The 20,166-nt window shown below is 30.8% G+C and overlaps 1 protein-coding gene and 1 non-coding gene across 4 annotated transcripts; one reads left to right on the forward strand and one right to left on the reverse strand.

Moving 5' to 3' along the window:
• On the reverse strand, nt 1,600–6,086 carry LOC109350057 (L-ascorbate oxidase homolog). 3 transcript variants are annotated; one of them, XM_019591175.1, is made up of 9 exons: nt 5,904–6,086; nt 5,651–5,802; nt 5,380–5,489; nt 4,116–4,386; nt 3,428–3,524; nt 2,909–3,254; nt 2,450–2,815; nt 2,241–2,319; nt 1,600–1,925 (listed from the first exon to the last, which is right to left on the reverse strand). In XM_019591175.1, coding segments are annotated over exons 1-9 (1,626 nt in total). In that variant the 5' UTR covers nt 5,905–6,086; the 3' UTR covers nt 1,600–1,721. The 3 variants fall into 3 exon arrangements, with proteins under 3 accessions (XP_019446720.1, XP_019446721.1, XP_019446723.1); XM_019591178.1 differs by having other exon boundaries at nt 1,601–1,925; nt 5,928–6,085; XM_019591176.1 differs by having other exon boundaries at nt 5,651–6,086.
• On the forward strand, nt 17,128–17,199 carry TRNAW-CCA. The gene has a single exon. It is a non-coding gene; the product is annotated as a tRNA-Trp (tRNA).

Consider the following 20,166-nt stretch of genomic DNA (forward strand, 5'->3'; position numbering starts at 1 on the left):
AGTAAAAAAATAAATCAATTTCATAAAAATATATTATAATTTTAAATGAAAATCATGTTATTACTAGTAAATTTTAAATGACAATTTGCCAATATAACCGGTTTTAACTGATTTTGGTGAGTTTTAACTGGTACAATTGTATATCAGTATAATTGATGTGTTGCACCAGTATATGGACCAATCCACTGATTTATCGGGTGAAACGACCATTACATACAATTTTCATAAAACTGGTCATGACTCATAACTCTGTGGCTTCAGTTGGAATCTCTCTATAAGAAAGGCAAGAGTTACTACAAGTATTGAAGCCAAACCTTTATATGGCAAGACAAAGAATGAAGGGCAAAATGATAAAAATAGACAAGATTGTACCTCTAACATAGAGGCATGGACTTCAATCATATCGACAACAAAAGTGAGACACCAAAACCATCATAGACTACCCAAGAGGTTCTTCAGGACGTACCAATTCACGCATTGAATTAGAACTGTGGCTTATGAGTTATTTCTACTCGAAGGAACTTAGATGCGTGTAGTTTTCCACATCTCAAAGTGGAGACCCTATTGGGGAGTACCTCCCCTTGTTCCACCTCAGCTAAAGTCCATGACTAAGGTAAGCCATTTGTCTAACTCTCTCAAAGAAAAGGGGGAGTACAATGGAACAAGCATAGAGGTACAAGTAGGAGTGGAAAACTCTCTTATGAAAACACAAGAACAAAACCAGTGCTTATGAAGAAATGGGATAACTCTCAAGAAAGCAAGTAGAACCACTTGAGAAATAATGAGTGGGGAAGTAAAAGTTATAGTCTGGATTGGAATTCAAAAGAATGAGAAGTGTGTTTCAGGTCAACCGCTTTGGGGACGCCAAAAATTATGCCACGAATCTCAAACAAATTTTGTTTCACTAACGACACCGAGGACATCATAAAGCCAATTTGGGTTATCTGTTTTGCAACCATCAAGACCAAGAGGAACTGGAGTTGTTGGATTTAGCTAGTTGTTCCCTAGCACATGTTGTAGACGAGGAAGGGAAGGCCACTGACGTCACACCAAGCACGATCCCAAGCTGGATGTGCAGAATCGCAAGATCAACCCACCTATTGACGATCCAGATGCGTTTCTTGTCCCCAAGGCACAAGTGAGATATTGTCGACATCTCTACAACCACAAGAGACTGCCCAACGACCGGTCCAATCATACCAAACAATTAGGTCACTCCAAGCCCAATTCTTCCAACCTCGAGGACAAGAACATATCAGGCAACCCCGTACACAATGAGTGATTATGTTAAGATATCAATGCTAAGAATCAGTTTGCTTTTAGTATTATTTCTTTCAAGTTAAATGTTCCTAATCTATAGGATCCTTCATCCTTTTATGTTTAATTTATTATACTTAAAGTTGCACTTATGCTGAAAATATATATTATGAAAAAAAACCTGGAGCCTTGATCACGATTGCAATTTTAAATAATCACCTACAAAATTAATTAATTTCTAACATATGTATATATACATATATCAATATGAGCAATGAATGAATAATGTAGTGATGTAGGACCCATTAGATTTTTAGATAGACTAAAAAGTCAATAATTCAATTTGTGGAAGTAACATTTTTGGAGGGCAATCACGGAGCCAAAAAAAAATTACAATGAAACTTTAACATAAGATCTTTCTCAAATATACATGATGGTGGTATCCCAAAGACAAGTGGATGATACTAATGGTGGTATCCCACGGCTTTACCACAAAGCAAGACATTAGTAGGAATGTCATATTCATTAGCTAAGCTGTGTTGAGCATTCCACACTCTGAGATATAATTGCTGCCCAAGATACTGCCTTTCCCAAATTGCAGACCTCAAGTTCCACATTCCTTGGTTGTCCAATGACACCAATATAGTAGTCCAAGAGTTTGGATATACCTACATTAATTTCAAGCATATTAGAATGAAGCAAATTGGCACCTCCTATCCTATTAATAAAATGTATTGCAAGGCTTTAGGTACTTTATGGTAAAGTAATATTTTGAGGAGAAATCTTTTTCTTACAAAGTTTTGCCAACTTTCTGACAAAATTTTATAAGGTTGCTTGCCTTGTGACGTAAAGGTTATGAGTTTAAATTCTTAAAAGAATATCTTCACTTGTAAGGGTGAGTACATCTACCCTCCCCAAACTCCAAATACATGGAAGCTCATGAGCTATAAAAATCAAAGTTGCAGGTACTAATGTTTAGTTACCTGTGTAGTATGCCTAGTCAGGGCATCCACTAGATTGTAGGTTCCTCTCTTGGCTGGTGTCCACTGGCCAAAACCATAACTGCAATTGTTGCAATGAATATCATTAATTTTTCATAAGCTAATTCTAATTAGAGATAGTTTTTCCCTACAAATAAGCATAAAGATAACGATAGATTGTAGCAGAACTCAGATAAAGGTAGCTGACATACCCAACAACCCAAAAATCATAACCATCAAGATGCCAAGATTGCATGGTGTTTTCATTGTTCTGAAAAATGACCTCTATAAAATCATGGAGAGAAGTTGGCACTACAGAGGTAGCTACGTATACAGGACCATTAGAAGGAAAGCTTTGGATTGAATCCACACTGAAGATTCCTGGAATGTTGAAATAATCAGCAAGCTTAAGAGGGGTATCGGAGTTAACATAGGAAACCTTGTTAACTGCGTAGCGAAGTTTTCCATTAACCAAAGGTGCTGAATTGGCCAATAAAATTGTCTTGGTAGGAATTATTTTCCCATAATGGAATGACCCTTGTGGGTTAGGCCTAGCAGCATTTGCAGTCAGATTCCATCTGCATGAAGAATTAATTTCGGACAAATCAGAATTTTCAATAAATCAAAGAAAAGTTAAAGGCCAGTCGATTTTGATCAGAATTTTTTATAACCTGAAGCTTCTAGCTTGCCTCATAGACCAATGATATTGGTAAGTAGGAGGGCTAGGCAAAGGTCCTGAAGCAGGAGAATGAGAATTTGCATAGTGTAACACTGCAGTTGCTGTGAGAACTTTCTTGGAAAATCTTGTTGAGGCAACAATGTAGTAGTCTTTTGGAAGATTATTTAAGGTCACCAACACAGAAACTGATTGGCCAACATGCACATCAAGGGAGTTATATATGTTTTGGACAGTGTGTGATCCTTCAACCTCAACTAGCTTAAGGGTATGACCTTGAATTCTGAAGTTAATTGAGGTTGACAAGCCCACATTTGAGATTCTGAACATATAGGTCTTTCCTGAAATTAAGCATAACTAGTGTTATACCAAAAACAAGCCTTTATCCTACTAGGTGGGGTTGGCCAAGCATGACTAGTGTTGGTTACAAAAAAAAGATCAATAAGTTTGAGTTAATAAATCATTTGGAGTTTACAAAGAGATGAACTATATATAGCCTTTAAGAAAGACTGACCCTGTTCACCATTTACAGTTGTATGAGCCTGCCCATTGATTAGCAGACCATCAGGAAAGGCAAGAGATTTTCCAGAATCCAAAGATTCCTGTAATGTCTGAATATAACAAACCAAAAAAGAATTAATACTGTTGAAGAATTGTGTTTAAAACTCAAAGGAATAAGAAAAAATAGAGATGACACCCCAATTTAAAATACAGGGTCCACAATAAATTTCAGAGATAATTATATAAACAGGAACATTGTAACCTAATAGATGGTTCTCTATTGTACGGGTGTGTATAATACACGGATATGTTGCCCTACCAAATACTAGTACGCTAGGGCTATATTCAGTTGGATTTCTACATCTCTATTTACTGTTGTTTCCAGTATTATTTCTTGTAGGTTTGAATCAACTTATGTCTCACCATAGAAGACATATTGAAGGATAAAATTATTTCTTATTTGTTGTAACTTATTCAGAGTGTATATTCTCAATTATTCTTCTGTAGGTAAAATTCCGATTTGTTCCTTAAAGTAAACCAGTTCGCAAAAGAATCACGAATTGATACAACAAAACCATGATTCTCTAACAAAATGAAATAATTGTGTTTCAGTGAACAGGACTCCTCATTCATCAAGCATTGAGATGGATAATGTAAAGCAGAAGTTGGTAAAGGAAGACAAAAACTATGTTTTATCTTACCGTGTAGCTCTTCTTGTACCAATCACCAATGAGTAAAGTAAAATCTCCATCAGGGTATGGATAAGGAACTGAGATGACAGATCTATGATATACATTGATTCCTCCAAACCCTCCAGCAGCTTTATGAAGTTGAGTTGATGGAAAGTATGTGAAGGTTCCAATCTGATCCTTGGCCTGAAACTTATAGGTATAATTTGAGTTTGGAAGAATGGGACAGTTTGTTCCCAATACCCCGTCTTGCCATGAATTTTTCCTTTGCTTAATGCCATTCCTAGTTTATGACAAGATTGTTAAATTCCACAGCCACACAATCATTTAAATTTTGTGACAATCTACCATTCCGAAATAGATTAATTGCGCATACATAATAAGATATTATCGGTTATATCAAAAAAAAAATATTATGAAGGATATTAAGAAAATGTAGACATCTCTACTGTGCCATTATTTTTAAACTTTACATTTAGGTCCACTTACTCCATAAACTTCACACCTTCTGAAAATATAATAAAAAGATTAAATATGAGATGCCTTATAAAATTAAGAAACTGTTTGTTTTGCTTTATAGCATTCACCATAATATTATAAATATGTATCTAAATTTACTAATTTAGTGAATAGCATACAACTCTGATTGTGACCCAGATTGACATTTTCCTTAAATCTTTGCACATCTAGTAAATGTAAAGAATGCGATTTATCAAAATGATTAAAACATGAAACAAAAAATTTGGAACAGCTATTCGTAATGGTAGTAAAAGATTGTCATACTATTAGAAAATATAAAGATTGCGATTTATCAAAATGATTAAAACATGAAGAAAAAAAAATTGGAACAGCTATTGGTAATGGTAGTAAAAGATTGTCATACTATTATTAGAACTTAGTAACAGTAAAAATCCATGTATAACAAAAATGCTACTTTCTTTCCACTTCTTTTCATCCACCATGTCAAAATCTAACATCACTAAGCAGTTAAAGAGACTATAGATTCCCTTAATTTCCCATAAGAAGTTGACAAATTGTTTTTAAGGAAGTACATCTACCATCTCATAATTTGTATCAGTTCATATGTCATTAGTTATGATTGATTAAAAAAAATTATTTAACTTAAAATTTTAATTATTAATTAGTTTTATGACAGACCATGATACATGGAATGATATAAATCGTAAAACAAAATATGTCTCAATTTTGAAGTTAAATTAGACCATACGGGTCATAAAGCAAAAAAATTTAAGCACTTGGAAGTAGAGAATCTCACCAAGTGAGTAGAAATGGCTCATCCAGCTTGTTGATAAGGTTGAGAATAACATTGTCATTGGTTACCAAGTCAAGTTGAGGGCCAGGAAACTCACCATTAATCAAAATCACCTTAAAAAAAAGGTACACCATTAAAACTTTAGACTCTTCCTAGCAACAATTTATCCAAAGATTTAATCTTATAACTCCAATGAAAATATGCAAACATCCCAACTGCTCTGTATTTTTTTTATAGTCAAAGGTTAGTATGTCAGTATACGTAAACAACCCACCTGCTGGGTACTACCAAGAGGAGAACGTGTCCCGTAAGTCACCGTCCATGTGTAGTATTTGTAAGCATCTTCTGCTTGTACCAAAGATACACTCAGCAAAGGCAGAACAACAACACAGAACAAATGAAGCAAAACTGTGCTTCCCATTTCCACTACAAAAAATAAAGACAACTTAAGAGACACACACTTATTTTCAGAATTTAAACCTTAGTGAAGAGAAAGTAAAGAATGTTGGAAAGTGGAAACTTGGAACTTAGAATTAAGCACTGAAAAGTACAAGAGCTCTGTGATAGTTCTGCACTTCTGTTCAAAGTGTAACTAACTTCAAGAGTGACACATTCTCTGGCTTGGAGCCTCTTTATATGTCTACCTGGGAAGAGTACTATGGTAATAAAGAATTAAAAAAAATGATGGTTTTGCTTATTTTTATTGTAGCACAAAAAAAATTGATGATTTTCGGTGGTGTTAACGCGTTTACATTGATTGTTGCTTCAGTCTAAAGTTATGTTAAAATAGGATGCCTCTTTTACAATTACAAAAAGAAGAGATAAAAAAGATAAAAGATATGCTAGCTATACTTTACAGTTTTATATATTGTTAGTATATTATTTATTATTTATTTTTAATTATTATAAATTTTCATTCACCCTTCAAAAAAATTAATATAAATGAATTGTGAATAATATATTGAATAGGTATAAATTATAGATATTAATATTAGCTTTATTACTATTATATTGAAATGAACATATATCTTTATTACCCTATAATTCCACCAATTAGCGTCTAAACTCCTGAAATCTCGCCACTGATATCATTTTTTTCGTTCCAACAATAAGCAAGCGTTATCCACTCAAGTTTACAAAAGATTGATTTCTAAATTTTTAATAATCATTTTACACATAGTTTATTTTGACATTCCCTCTGTGTGGATGAACTTTCCTTGAATCTACTTTAGTTACTAAGCTTATAATTTTCTCCTTGGTACATGTCCAAATGTGATTCTTCTATTTATTAGTTTCTTTTTAATCAATTATGTGATTTATACAATATATAATCGAACAATAGTATAATAGTAATACTCTATTTATTAACAAAATGTTAATTTTTAATAATTGTATCACCTATAAAAAAAATTACTTTCCTATTTCACCAAAAATTGAATTAACTTCTAATGCATATATTTTCTTATTAAACTTCTAACAGTTTCTTCCATAAATATATAAATCACCTAAAGAGTAATTTTTCTATTTTTATATTATGAGCTGCTTTAACTTTCTGTTTGATACATTTATTTAGTCAACATATAAATATAAGACTAATCAACTGTCTTCCCATATGAAATTATTTTGCAGTAAAAATTATAATTAATTAATGTATTGCAAGTTGCAACTTAACCAATTGCAAGTTCTAGCTTCAACCCAAGGTTTTTATTTATTTTGCTTTAAGATGAGGGCGTGTTTTACAATTTACACATGAAGTCGAACTTCTACTCTCTTATATTTATGAAAAATAATTCAATCATTTCGGATCTCATGTCTAAAACAAGTGAGATTATTTTCGAGCATACAAAAATATGGAAATTTGACGTGGGTAGTGTAGTTTGACTACATTATCCTACGTTTGGGGTACATTTTCAAATAATTACGGGAATGATGCATTTTTTTGGATCTCGTGAATGTCATCAACAATTTTACCAAAGTCGTGAACCCTATCCACAGTTTTCATGCATAGTTTCTCTCTCCTTAGTGAATACACGACTTCCGTAGTCGTGTACCCAGTACACGAGATTGGATGGTGTATGTACATTTTTAAATTTCCCTTGCACGAAATTTAATTTTTTTAATATTTTATAATTTATAGTTTATAAAAATAATATAGTTAAATTAAACTTGTAAAATTAAAAATTAAAAATTTAATTGAATGTGATAATTTTAGTAAATTTTTATTTTTATGGAATTTGGATAATTTTGGTTAAAATTATTAACATATATTTTCAATGCATAACTTGAAATAATAAGAAATTTTCATAGAAAACAGAACAAGAAAATTTCATAATTGTAGTAGGAATTTGAAAATCATTACATTATAGAAAACAAAACAATAATAGAAATTCCTAATGGCGTCTATATGATGATGTTCCACATCCAGGTGTCTTTCTCCTTCGAGGTGGTTGGACTCTTAGTTGTTGTTGTTGCGATTGATGTTACCTTCCACCTCTAACTAGTTGTGGCTGCTCCTCATCTTCGTCTTCATCATCGGCATTATCTTCATCATCTTCGTTTTGTTGTGAAGGCATTGTCGATTGATAATATTGTTGAGAATTGAATGCCGAGAATGAAGTATTTGAAGTAGTCTCAAACATTGATGGCATTCCTTGAAATTGCGAAGAAGATGCTAAGTGAGAAAATGAGTAGTCACTCATTGCTCCGTAACCGTCAAACCCAAAGGGTTGTTGTTGCTGAGGAGCATGAGTTTGAGTGTATACTTGCGAATAAGTATCCGTCTGAGTTTGACTATCATAATGTTGTTGAAAGTCAGGTGCAAAAGACATTTGAAACTGTTGTGTAGGAGGAGCTTGAGAAGTAGTTGAGGAGAAGGTGATTGGAAGTAATTGAGCAAATGCTTCCATCATCTCATTGTAGTTTTGATAGACGTCATTCAATGACTGCAATGAATTTGGAAACACATTTGTAGGAGTACACCTATCCCGAATCATTTTGATAAAATTGTACTGAAAAAATGGAAAAAATTAAAATGTTAGAACATGTCAATACAATTTAAAATAAAATATAATTAGAAATGTTGTTGTTATTACCGATCCGGCTGAATATGTTCTGTCTGGAGAGATGTATTTTCTTGTCCTTTGTAAGTATCATTGCATACTGCGAGTACTAATACAAAGGCCGGTCATTGGGAAAACCATTTACCACATTCGTTTCCCGATTATTCCAAATTTGAATCCACTGGTTATGTTTTTGAGGTCAGTTGTAGTCATTTTTCTCACGTATATTCATCTTGTGTTGTTTCTCCAGATTAATTGAATCTTCTAAGATGAGTTGTTGTAGACCAAACTGCCTCATCACCTGATCAGCAGCATGCCACTCAACAAGTGCAAAGCAGATGAGTGATACACGTGCTATGGCTACAACATGTATGGGCCCATATAAGTAATGTTCCTATATGGGGTCCACACAAACTAATATATAAAAAAATTAGCAATCACCATAAATTTGGGACATTGCTATTTGTTTCTCTCTCCTTAGTGGTCCCTCTCAATCACCATAAATTTGGGACATTGCTATTTGTTTAGGAATCCAAGCCTTCCTATATGTCACCGTATAACCAAAACGAGTTACCACTTCTTTAACTAATATTTTAATTGATATACCAGGATCTTCTGATACTAGTTGAACAATGTAGTTTGCGATGAAAGATGAGTTCAACTTCGTGTGATCTTGAGAAATATTAATGGATACACAAGTGTGTCTTCCACTAATTTTTCTAATCTCCCAAATATCACGCTTCACACTTTTCGATACCTGAAGTCTCCATTCACACCCAACACCATAATATTTACATTTTGCAACATATCTATCTGACTTAGACTCATCCACATTGTAATCAACAGAATTTCTAATATGAAATTGTTTTATATCATTTATTGTTGCTTCCTTTGATTCAAATTGCATACCAACAAAAAGATCATTATCCATACTAGTACTTATGTGAGTACTTCTATATGGAAAATCTTGTCCAGACTGATAATCAATGCTAACGAAAAAAGATGAAGGAGTATCATATGTTATGCTAACCAGTTTAGTAGTGCTAATTTGAACATCATCATCGTCGTCATCATCACATAGCTTAATGTCATTCTCATCACTAAAATCACTAACAATATCTCTAATAATTGCCATCTACATGTAACATATAGTAAAATATAAACAAACGATGTTTACATTTAAACATAAGTAACATTAGATAAATTAACTATAAAGTAAATTAACTGAAAAAATATAAAGGATTTTTACCTTCAATAATCACAATTCTTCAATTACAAATTAACGTAAATATTTTTCATACGTTTTGTTCCTTTAGTGTGGTTTATAGCCGGGATGGGTGGGGTATAAATATTGGTTGAATGTCGTGGATCCAAGACATGACTTGGATCTCGTGTACAACATCTACGACATTGCATGGAACTCGTGTACCGGGTCCACGAGATTGCCATGAAACTCGTGTTCCTGGTCCACGACTTATAGGGACCTGACACGATGTAAGGAACTCGTGGATGGGGTCCACGACTTTGGTGGGAACTCGTGGATGTGGTCCACGATTTTGATGAAATCGTGGATGCCATCCACGACATCCACTAAAAAATACCCCAACCCCGTAAATACTTCAAAACATACCCTAAACGTTAGATAGTGTAGTCAAACTACACTACCCACGTAAATTTCCCACAAAAATACATATTGAGTACACATAAAAATTGTCAGCTAAGTTTGTGAGTGCACAAATTCAGGTTCAAATTCCTACAATACACTTCTCACATTGCCTATTCACTTTCTCGCTATATGGGCATTCCTCTAGAGTTTGGACAAATATTAAAGGTTGTCTTGGAATATAATATTCATAGTGTAAATATTTATACACAGTTAATATATTAGCAACTCTTCATTTGGATTACCATTTTTTTTGTAGAGTCATTAAAAATTAAAAATAAATGATAAATGATACAGCAACAATTTAAAAACTCTTACATTATAATATATCTTTTTCTCATAAAATATTAAAATTAGTCCTATATGACTATATGATTTGTTTTTCAAATTAATACTCTATTTTTTAAATAATAATATTTATTTGATGCACAATACTCTCTCAATGAACATTCCATACTATTGTCATTCGGGTGAGCATGAGTTAGGTTGGAACGGGTTAAAGGTTATCCTTATCCAACCTTAAATATTGGTCGGATCATTTTTTGAACTTGGTCCTAGACCCGAAGCTAACCCGACCCTAAATATTGATTGGGTCAACCTTTAAACCCGAACTCGACCTTAGACCCGATTAAATATAATGCATACTCGTTTTAAATAAAGTCTTCTTAATATTATCTATTATTATATATTATTAATCATGTATATATGATGAAAAATAGAGAATCGATGATACATTCGACCAAAAAGGTGACATTACTCTTTAAATATTTGAATAGAGACACTTACGTACAAATATGATGAGTTAATGAATATGAGACGTATCATGTTTGATCTTTACCCAACCTAAATATTGACCAGATCTGATCTTTGAACCCGAACTCAAATCTAGACCCGATGATAACCAATCATATTCGGATCCGATTATGATCAGGTCGTACTAGGTGAGCAGGTAGAATCTATTCCTGCTCACCCCTAGTTACCATTCTTGAATGAAATAAATACTTAGCCTTGGTTTAAACCATAGTTAAAGAGTAATTAAAATTTTAATTTATATTGAAGAGAGAAGGACAAGGCTCACACTTCCTTGCTCCTAGGCTTTGTTTGGGAGTTAGGAGAGAAATGAAAGGAGAGGGATGAGAGGGTAAAGAGGGGGGAGGAAAGGAAGGAGAAAGGAGGGCAAATACAACTAAACCCCTCCCTTGTTTGGGAGTGTGGAATTTAGATAGGAGGGGATGGAGGATTAATGTAATATAAAAATACTATTTTACCCCTCCTCCCCCTTTAAAAAATCAATAGTATGTTATTATTATATGTTATAGAATAATATTAGTAAGGGTAGTTAGGTAATTTGGCTTATTTTCCTCCCAAAACACTCCAATTTGGGGGAACTAAGTATTTTGGCATTTGGAGGGTTTGAGGGGGTCAGAAAAATCCTTCAAAACCCTCCCCTCTCCTCCACTAAACTCCCAAACAAGGGAATCCCTCTTCTAAACTCTCCCCTTCCTTCCCTCCCCTCCAAAATGGTACTCCCAAACACACCCTAAGAGTATCCTCAACAACCTATTTTTTATCCTTCGGTCCCTTAACTTATTTTTAATTGTTCACATTTCCTAGTAATTTAAGCAATTTTCTACTTTTTATTTCAGTAGTGCAACTCATATTTTGTCTTTAAATGAATCCACCATTTGTCTACTTTCTACGACACTCACTCAAGCGAGTGCTGTTAAATGATTGAAATTTGAAATTATACATTTAATAGTGCTCGCTTGAATGAACAGTATTAAATGTCAACCTTACACTTTTAATAGCGCTCATTCAAGCGAATGATATTAAATGTATAATTTATACTTTTAATAGTGTCCACTTAAACGAACATAGTTAAATGTCTATTTTTAATAGCACTCATTCAAGTGAACGCTGTTAAATATTTACTTTTAACAGTGCTCGTTCAAACGAGCACTATTAAATATATACTTTTAACAGTGTTCGCTTAAACGAGCACTGTTAAATATCTATTTTTAACATCTCTCACTTAAACGAGTGTTGTTAAATATTTATTTTCTCCTTTTAACTGTGCTCGCTCAAACAAATGCAATTAAATGTCACTTTCTCTGAATCTGGAGAAAATAGAGTCCCCTTTCTCTTTCTTCATTTTTTAATTTTTTTATGGCTTTGCGTAAATAAGAATCATGCTCTAATTAGAGAATAATTATCTTTTTACTAACAAGAACATATCACTCCTAATAGTACCAAAATTTACATACAATCCTTATTTTGTTAAGATCTACAGGAAATGCTCAAAACAAATCCTTAGTCTGCCAAAGAATACTTTAGTAGATATTCTATCTTTAAACATTTTTCTCAAATGTTTGAATTCAACATCGGAAATATATACAACCAACAAGTACCTTGTGTATTGTATAAGTGTTTTTAAAATTAGCATATATTCTGTACATTGCATGTGTATTTTTAAATTCAGAATGAAATTATGAAAAATATATAAAATAAATCATGAATAAACAAATATTTTTAAATTAAGCGTAAGGTATTTCATATGATTCTTTTTTTAATATAACTAATTACTTTCTAAATCTTAGATCCCTATAAATTATTAAAATTTGTCACATATAATCATTTTAATTAGTTGTGTTATCAAAAATATAAATACGTGGGTTCAAACTTCATGCACTTGAATGGAGATTTCATGTTAAATTCAGAATGAAATTATGAAAAATATATAAAATAAATCATGAATAAACAAATATTTTTAAATTAAGCGTAAGGTATTTCATATGATTCTTTTTTTAATGTAACTAATTACTTTCTAAATCTTAGATCCCTATAAATTATTAAAATTTGTCACATATAATCATTTTAGTTAGTTGTGTTATCAAAAACTATAAATACGTGGGTTCAAACTTCATGCACTTGAATGGAGATTTCATGGCATGGTTTGTATTCTTATTTGTGTCCCAGATCAATTAAAATATATCATTTAATTAAATAAAAAAATTATTAAAATAAAATTATATTACTTTGTGCAAATTCATTGAACAGAGGCAGGAAGGAAGAGACTTAGTTTTTGGGATAGCGTATCTCTATTTCATGCAATGTTGTGAGAACCAAATAACGGGTTAAACAACTTTGAATTGAGAAAAATCTGGTCTGAGTGTGTTAAACCTCGTTAATTCGGAATACCTGAGAAGTGAATTAGATGATTTATTTAAAATCAAATAAAAAACAAAATACTACTCTAATATTTTGTTTTACTATGATAAAAAAAGATAGAAATATGTTTATTCAATATAATTATATATAATTATTAATTATATAAAAGTTTGTATTTATATATTTATAGACAAAAAATATTCATTATATAGGAAATCACATGATTCGAGTATATAGTTTAACCAGTTAAACCTAATATGGGACCTCTTCTAATTTGATGTGTCCCTATCTCACAGTATTATTACATCCACTTCAAGTCTTTCTCATTCCCTCTCCCCTTTGTAAAATCTACCACTCTTATAATATATTTTGGTCAAAAAGGTAAAAAAGAAATGTTGGGTGACTGATGATGGATCACCTGAACAGGAGACAATTAATAGAAGCAGAAAGAAAAAGAGCACGAAAAAATAAGAAACACTTTGGTGAGTATATCCCCACATTGTCCCTCATGAATCATGATGAGCGTCAATTGCGATGAAAATGACAGTGAAACGAGATAATGATTTAAGTTTAGGCATGTTGAGCCGTTTAGTTCATGGTTAATTGGTTATGGTGGATACTTGTACATGCCTTATAGATACGGGATGGGTCATCTGTCCCAAATTGGTGTCCCCAATCCTGTCTCAGTCACTTGTATTTAGACACATGTATTTAATAAATTATTTTTATAAAATTAAATTGAATGATTATTTTTCATTTGTTTGCAAACACTGATTGGTCAGGGACACCGAGACAAGAAAGGGAAGGACATACGATCCCGATTCATAGATACTAGTGGTGCATTGACTTCACGGCACGCTGTAACTGGATCTGAAATCAATAAAGTAGAGTATATTCATTATGCATTAAGCTGCTTTAAATTATACTGGATCCACCATCCTGCTGCAAGTTCCATTGAATGATCCACAATGTATTAGAAAGAAAAAAGAGAGAGTGCAATTTTATATAACTAGGGTGCAAAAATATTAACTATATGAAAAATGTATACAACTTTTTGTTAGGGTGTGCATGTGCACACCATCAAACACAAGTGGCTCCACCATTGCACATGTCACAATATTAAGATTTTTTGAGTTTTGGAATAGCATCCGATTGCAATTGTGTTCAAATCGGCTTTAATTTCCTGCAATTACCGTTTTACACAACATAACCACAAGTACACTTTAAAACATGAATACACTTTAAAACATGAATAGCTATATATTTTATGAGTAGGGATTACCTCCGTTATTAGATAGAGAAGTGATGTTTTTATATTAATTTCATTGATAAAGATGACATTTCAAGTATAAATAAAAGGCTATATTATGTTGTTAAATTTTGTTTTTTTTTGCTCTAATTTCACAGCACTTCCAAGTCTGACTCATATTTCCTATTCCAGATCTCTCCGCATGCACTGCAGACGTGCTTCTGGGGCTGCTTGCTTTTTATAAGAAGATTTTTCAAAGGGAATATGTTATTTCTACAATCAAATTTAACGACTCGGTTGACAATTTTCTATTTTGAGAAAAGGACTAAGGTCCCAAATTCTTCTTTTTTTTTTTGTCTCTTCTCTAATTCTTTACCTTTTATATAAGTTGCCAACAATAACATTTTTGTTTTAAACTGACTTATTGAATATAAACATGCATAAAAGGTAATAGTATTATAATGTTTAAACAGATTTGGTATAGCTTGCGTGTTTAAAAAAATAAGAAATATTTAGTGAGGAAATGCAAGTAAAGTTAAGGATTGATTTGAGTGAAATTGAATGTGGAACTATTTTTTCATGTTCAAGTTGAGATTAATTAAAGTTTATGAACTTGATATCAAATTTATGTCTCTCATCAACATAATAAATGTACATTAGCGAAAGTTTATGATTACTAATACTAAATGTTACTATCGATTAAAGTTCTTAAAGTAAAGATTGTTTACATATATATGTATATATAGAAAGTGACTCAAGTGGGAATGAAGGTTAATATGAGAAATGCAAACAATTAATATATATTATTATATCTTATTTGAATTGTCAAAATTAAAAGATAAATGCATATAATTTTTTTTAAGTATCATGTAACCATCAATTAACTTTTAATTTTAATCCTCTACCTATATTTGTATGATATTGATTTACTTTTCTCATAATTTTATATGAGAATTATTTTCACTTAAGTCATTATCATATATATATATATATATATATATTGAACCTAATGAACCGAATTGAATTTAGGTAAGTTTGATTAATTTATTTAACGAATTCAATTTTTAACTCAAATTCAACTCTTTTAATCTATGAATTAAGTTTATCAAGCAAAATAATGAGTTGATTTTCAAACAAATTTCAAATTGGGGTTCATTATCAGCCATAAGTACATGTTATGTCGTTACAATGAGCTTGGGCATCTGATTTGACCTAAAATTATAATCTGTACTTGCTAATTTCTTATCTAATTTAATACTGATAGTTCCACAATCACAAATAATTAATGTAGACCCAACATTAGGATCTCCGCTAAAAAAGTAGCATCATTTCAGCCTAAAATATTTATAATTCTAGATAGGAATTTCTTACAAGCAAATGTAACTTACTATAAAAAATAGTTAGTGTATGTTGAAACACTGAAGATCATGGAGAAGAAGAATGAAGGAATAAAGAGATTTCTCTAGAAAATGGAATACACTTTATTGATTATTGAAAGAGTTGATTCTTATATATATATATATATGAAGCGACTCATATAAGAACAATGCGTTCTTGTGCAAAATAAGAAGAATTAATTTGATCAATTGGATCTTATTTGAATGATTACGATTAAAATATATATGTACATGACTATCATGTGACCAATAACTAAATTTTAATCACAACTATCCATAATTGATTGTAAGACTCATATTTATTATTCTCACAATTAAAATATGAGAATTGTTCTCACTTGAATTACTATATATATATATATATAATGATTCAAGTGAGAACAATTTTAGTATAATAACAATAAATTTGGATCCTATAACCACATGAATGTTCTCACTTGAGTCCATATATATACAGTGATTCAAGTGAGAACAATTTAGTATAAAAACTAAAGTATAAGGATTATATAACCATATATGAATGGCTAAGATTAAAAGTCAGCTAATAGTTAACTAATAGTTACATAATTACTTAACAAGTTATCTACATTTATCTATTAACCTTAATCATTCAAATAAAATTTAATATTCCAGATAAATTTTATCATTTCTCATAATAAAAATTGTAGATTACTTGAATCAATTCCTATATATAAATATAGGAGTTGTATAACTAACTTCCGCCTACTAGATACAGTTGATTCTCTAACTAACTTATCAACTAAGTAATTTAACTAACATGTGACTTCTAAGACAAGCTATCCACGATTTGACTTGTTGCACAAGCTATTCATTCTCCTACTTCTTTGCTCGCTGGTTTCTCATAGGTAAGCTTTGTTTGCTGATGTTGATTATCTGAAAGGCTAAGTTGAGTTGGTGACATTAACTTTGCTTGAACTTGAGAATCTAGTTTGTTTAACAGTGTAAGAGAGTGTAACTTGAATCAGAAATTAAAGAAAATAAAAAGCTATCGTGTATACATTTTTTTCATTCCCAGACAAAATACACATCACAGCCTCAGAATGTCAAATAAACTATTTACAGAGCAATCAACTAAAGGGAGAACTAAAAAGATTAATTTGCTCGTATAAAAATGTTAAGAATGCAGCTGTGTTAATCTCCCTTTGGCCTAAATTAGTTATAGAAAATAAACTCTATTTGTTATAGGCATACAGCGGATCCGTGGCGCAATGGTAGCGCGTCTGACTCCAGATCAGAAGGTTGCGTGTTCGATTCACGTCGGGTTCAATTCCCTGTTTTTACCTTTTACGCCATTCTAATTTTTTTCTATATATGACGTTGTAGTTGTTGAGTGTGATGACGCAACATTAAAACGCGTGTGGCCGAATTGAATACTGGTGAAAGAAAGTGCACGTGACAATTCTTAATCTATTGAGTTTTTTAGAAGTTCATATTTATATACATATAATCTCATGATTTTAGTTTGTAGAGTTTATATAAATACATTCTCATGAATTGAATCACTTCCTATATATTTATATACATACATTCTCATGCAGTGGATAAATGTCTATCACTTACCTCACATTTCACTTACAAATCTAGGATCTAGAGGCAGGATGTGCAAGACATGTTAAAAACTAAAATGACAGTTATCATAATGATAAAAATATTAATGTCAAATTACAAAATTTAAATATATTTAATCACGTAAATTGAATATTTCATAATTAAATTCTATATGATTTCCCATTTTGAAATTGTTGAATGATCAATTCGTTAAAATTATTGTGAAACATTTCTCGCTAAATATAAGTCATTAGACAATCTTTCATGAATGCATCTTCCATTTGATTAGAAACTCTTTCTACAATTGTATTGTTAACTTCAAAAGAAAGCAAATAAATGGATAAATAGTCCACTTTCAACAATCTTATTTGAAATATTATTGATTCACTTCAAAGAATTAAATTCAACATTGTTATGCATTATCAATAATGTAAGTCTCAAATTGATTTTCAAACAGCACCAAATCAATTGAACAAAAATAATTTAGATAAAGTCACATCAAAAGTAGAGAAAAAATCAATTAAACTCAAACAAAACATACAAAGAAGCAGTTGAGTATTTGCCTCAGTAAAATGATCACGAAATTCCTTCAATTGCATATTAATAATATTATAAAATAATTTAAGACAATAATAATTTTTTTCATGAAACATGTGATTGTTTATAAAATAATTTATTTTTAAGATTGAGGATGTGCATTTGTGCACCCTCACTAACACATAGCACCCTTAATGCTCACATTACTACTAAGAAAATGTAAGCACACCTTTCATGATAGTTTTTTTTTGCAGTGTCATAGTATCATTTATCATTAATATTTAATTACCCTTTATTTTTAAATAGAAATAACACAAATAATTGATGAATAATATGTTTATTATGTACAAATCTTTATATTATTGTGTAAATACTACAGCCTAAAAATAATTAGACGTGTTACATTTTCTTCCATGGTGCTATGAAAAGTCTTAAGTTGATATCAACTTGATTCAATGTAGAGGTCTTCAAATCTAGACGACCCAAAAATGAAATCCAAAATCAGTATACAAATTGAGTCCACAAAAACTGAATTTATTTGGATGGTGTTAGATTGGTTTTTATAAATTGATCGGTTCTGTTTTTTGTTTCAATACCATAAACAAAGATTAAAGGATGCTTATTACATATTATTGATTAAAAAATTGGTTGATAAAATAACCATAGAAGTTGTCACATCAGAAGTATGAAAAATTACGGTATCCACAAGGATTTAAGCAATATTAAATTGATTGACAAACTTTAATTAAATTGAGTAATAAAAAAATATATTTGAAAGATTGTTTAATGAGATTTAAATAAAAGTAAAGAAGTTGATAAATATAAATTGAATGCTAAGAAACTTGGATTATACTTCACTATTCATCCTCTAAGCATGCAATATTTTGTAACATTAAGAAATTAAATAATCCTAATCACATAATCGTGATGCAATAATTAGGCATTTAATGACTACTTCAATTAATTATATTCCTAGAATTAATATTTTATTACATGACTTACTGTAAGTCCATTTCAAGAATGAAATTTCCGTTACACGTTCAGCTTTTAAATAATAATTTGGGTTATCAATCCAACCAAGCATCCAATAATAGAGTAGACATGAAAAATATTAGAATAATATAATTATATCAAATAGTTATATTGGATACATCGAGTTTAAATAGTTACAAATAATTCCATAAATAGTTACATGTATTCCCATTGAAACCAATGTCTTCAATGTGTTTTGTTATTCTTTCTTCTTCGCATTATAAAAAAGGTTGTTCGATGTTTGTAATCCTAATTTTATTCTGATCTCTACCTTCTATTTCCATATTTATCCTAATTTTAGCTCATATAGTTCTAATGATTATGTTCAAAATTAACTGATTTTCGGGTAATTGTGTTGGACTTTCTGCTCAACGAAATTCTCATTGTGCATGGTTGTTGCGCTGAGCAGATTAACTTCTTAAAGTGATCACAAGCATTGCTAACCACATATTTTAATCACAAGCATTGCTCTAACCACATATTTTAGATCTAGAAATACATAAAAATGATGTATAGGATTTGTTCAAATATTTTTACTACAAAAAGTAATATTCTCGTTATGAGATCAACTCTCACACACACACACACACACACATATATATATATATATATATATATATATATATATATATATCCTCAAATCTTAAAATAAATTTGAAATAATGTGCTTAAAATTCAAAATTAGTTGCTAGAATAAAAAACACATTAATTACAATAATTAGGTTCAAATTCTTTGAAACTCAAACTATTAAAATAGAAATTCCATAAAATTTTATAATTTGACTTTTTCAATTTATTTCAAATCCTCTGTTATTGTAAAAATACAAAACTTTATTATATCATTTTTTAATTGTATTCTTATTTATTATATTCTCTTCCTACCTTTCATTTCTCTATCTCCCTCAATTTTGAGAAATTCATAAGAATTAAATGAGACAATTTAAATTAAAAATACCAAATAAATTATACCATTAAATTATTTATTAATTCTTGTGCACCTTAAACATAAATCTTTAAGAATAGGTAATTCATACTTATATATTTACTTAAAAAGAGACTAGTGCATAAGATTCTCATCTAGTATGTCTAAGAAAATTAGATGTACACAATTTTACT

This window comes from Lupinus angustifolius, chromosome LG06, assembly GCF_001865875.1.
Source record: "Lupinus angustifolius cultivar Tanjil chromosome LG06, LupAngTanjil_v1.0, whole genome shotgun sequence".
NCBI classification, from domain to species: domain Eukaryota; kingdom Viridiplantae; phylum Streptophyta; class Magnoliopsida; order Fabales; family Fabaceae; genus Lupinus; species Lupinus angustifolius.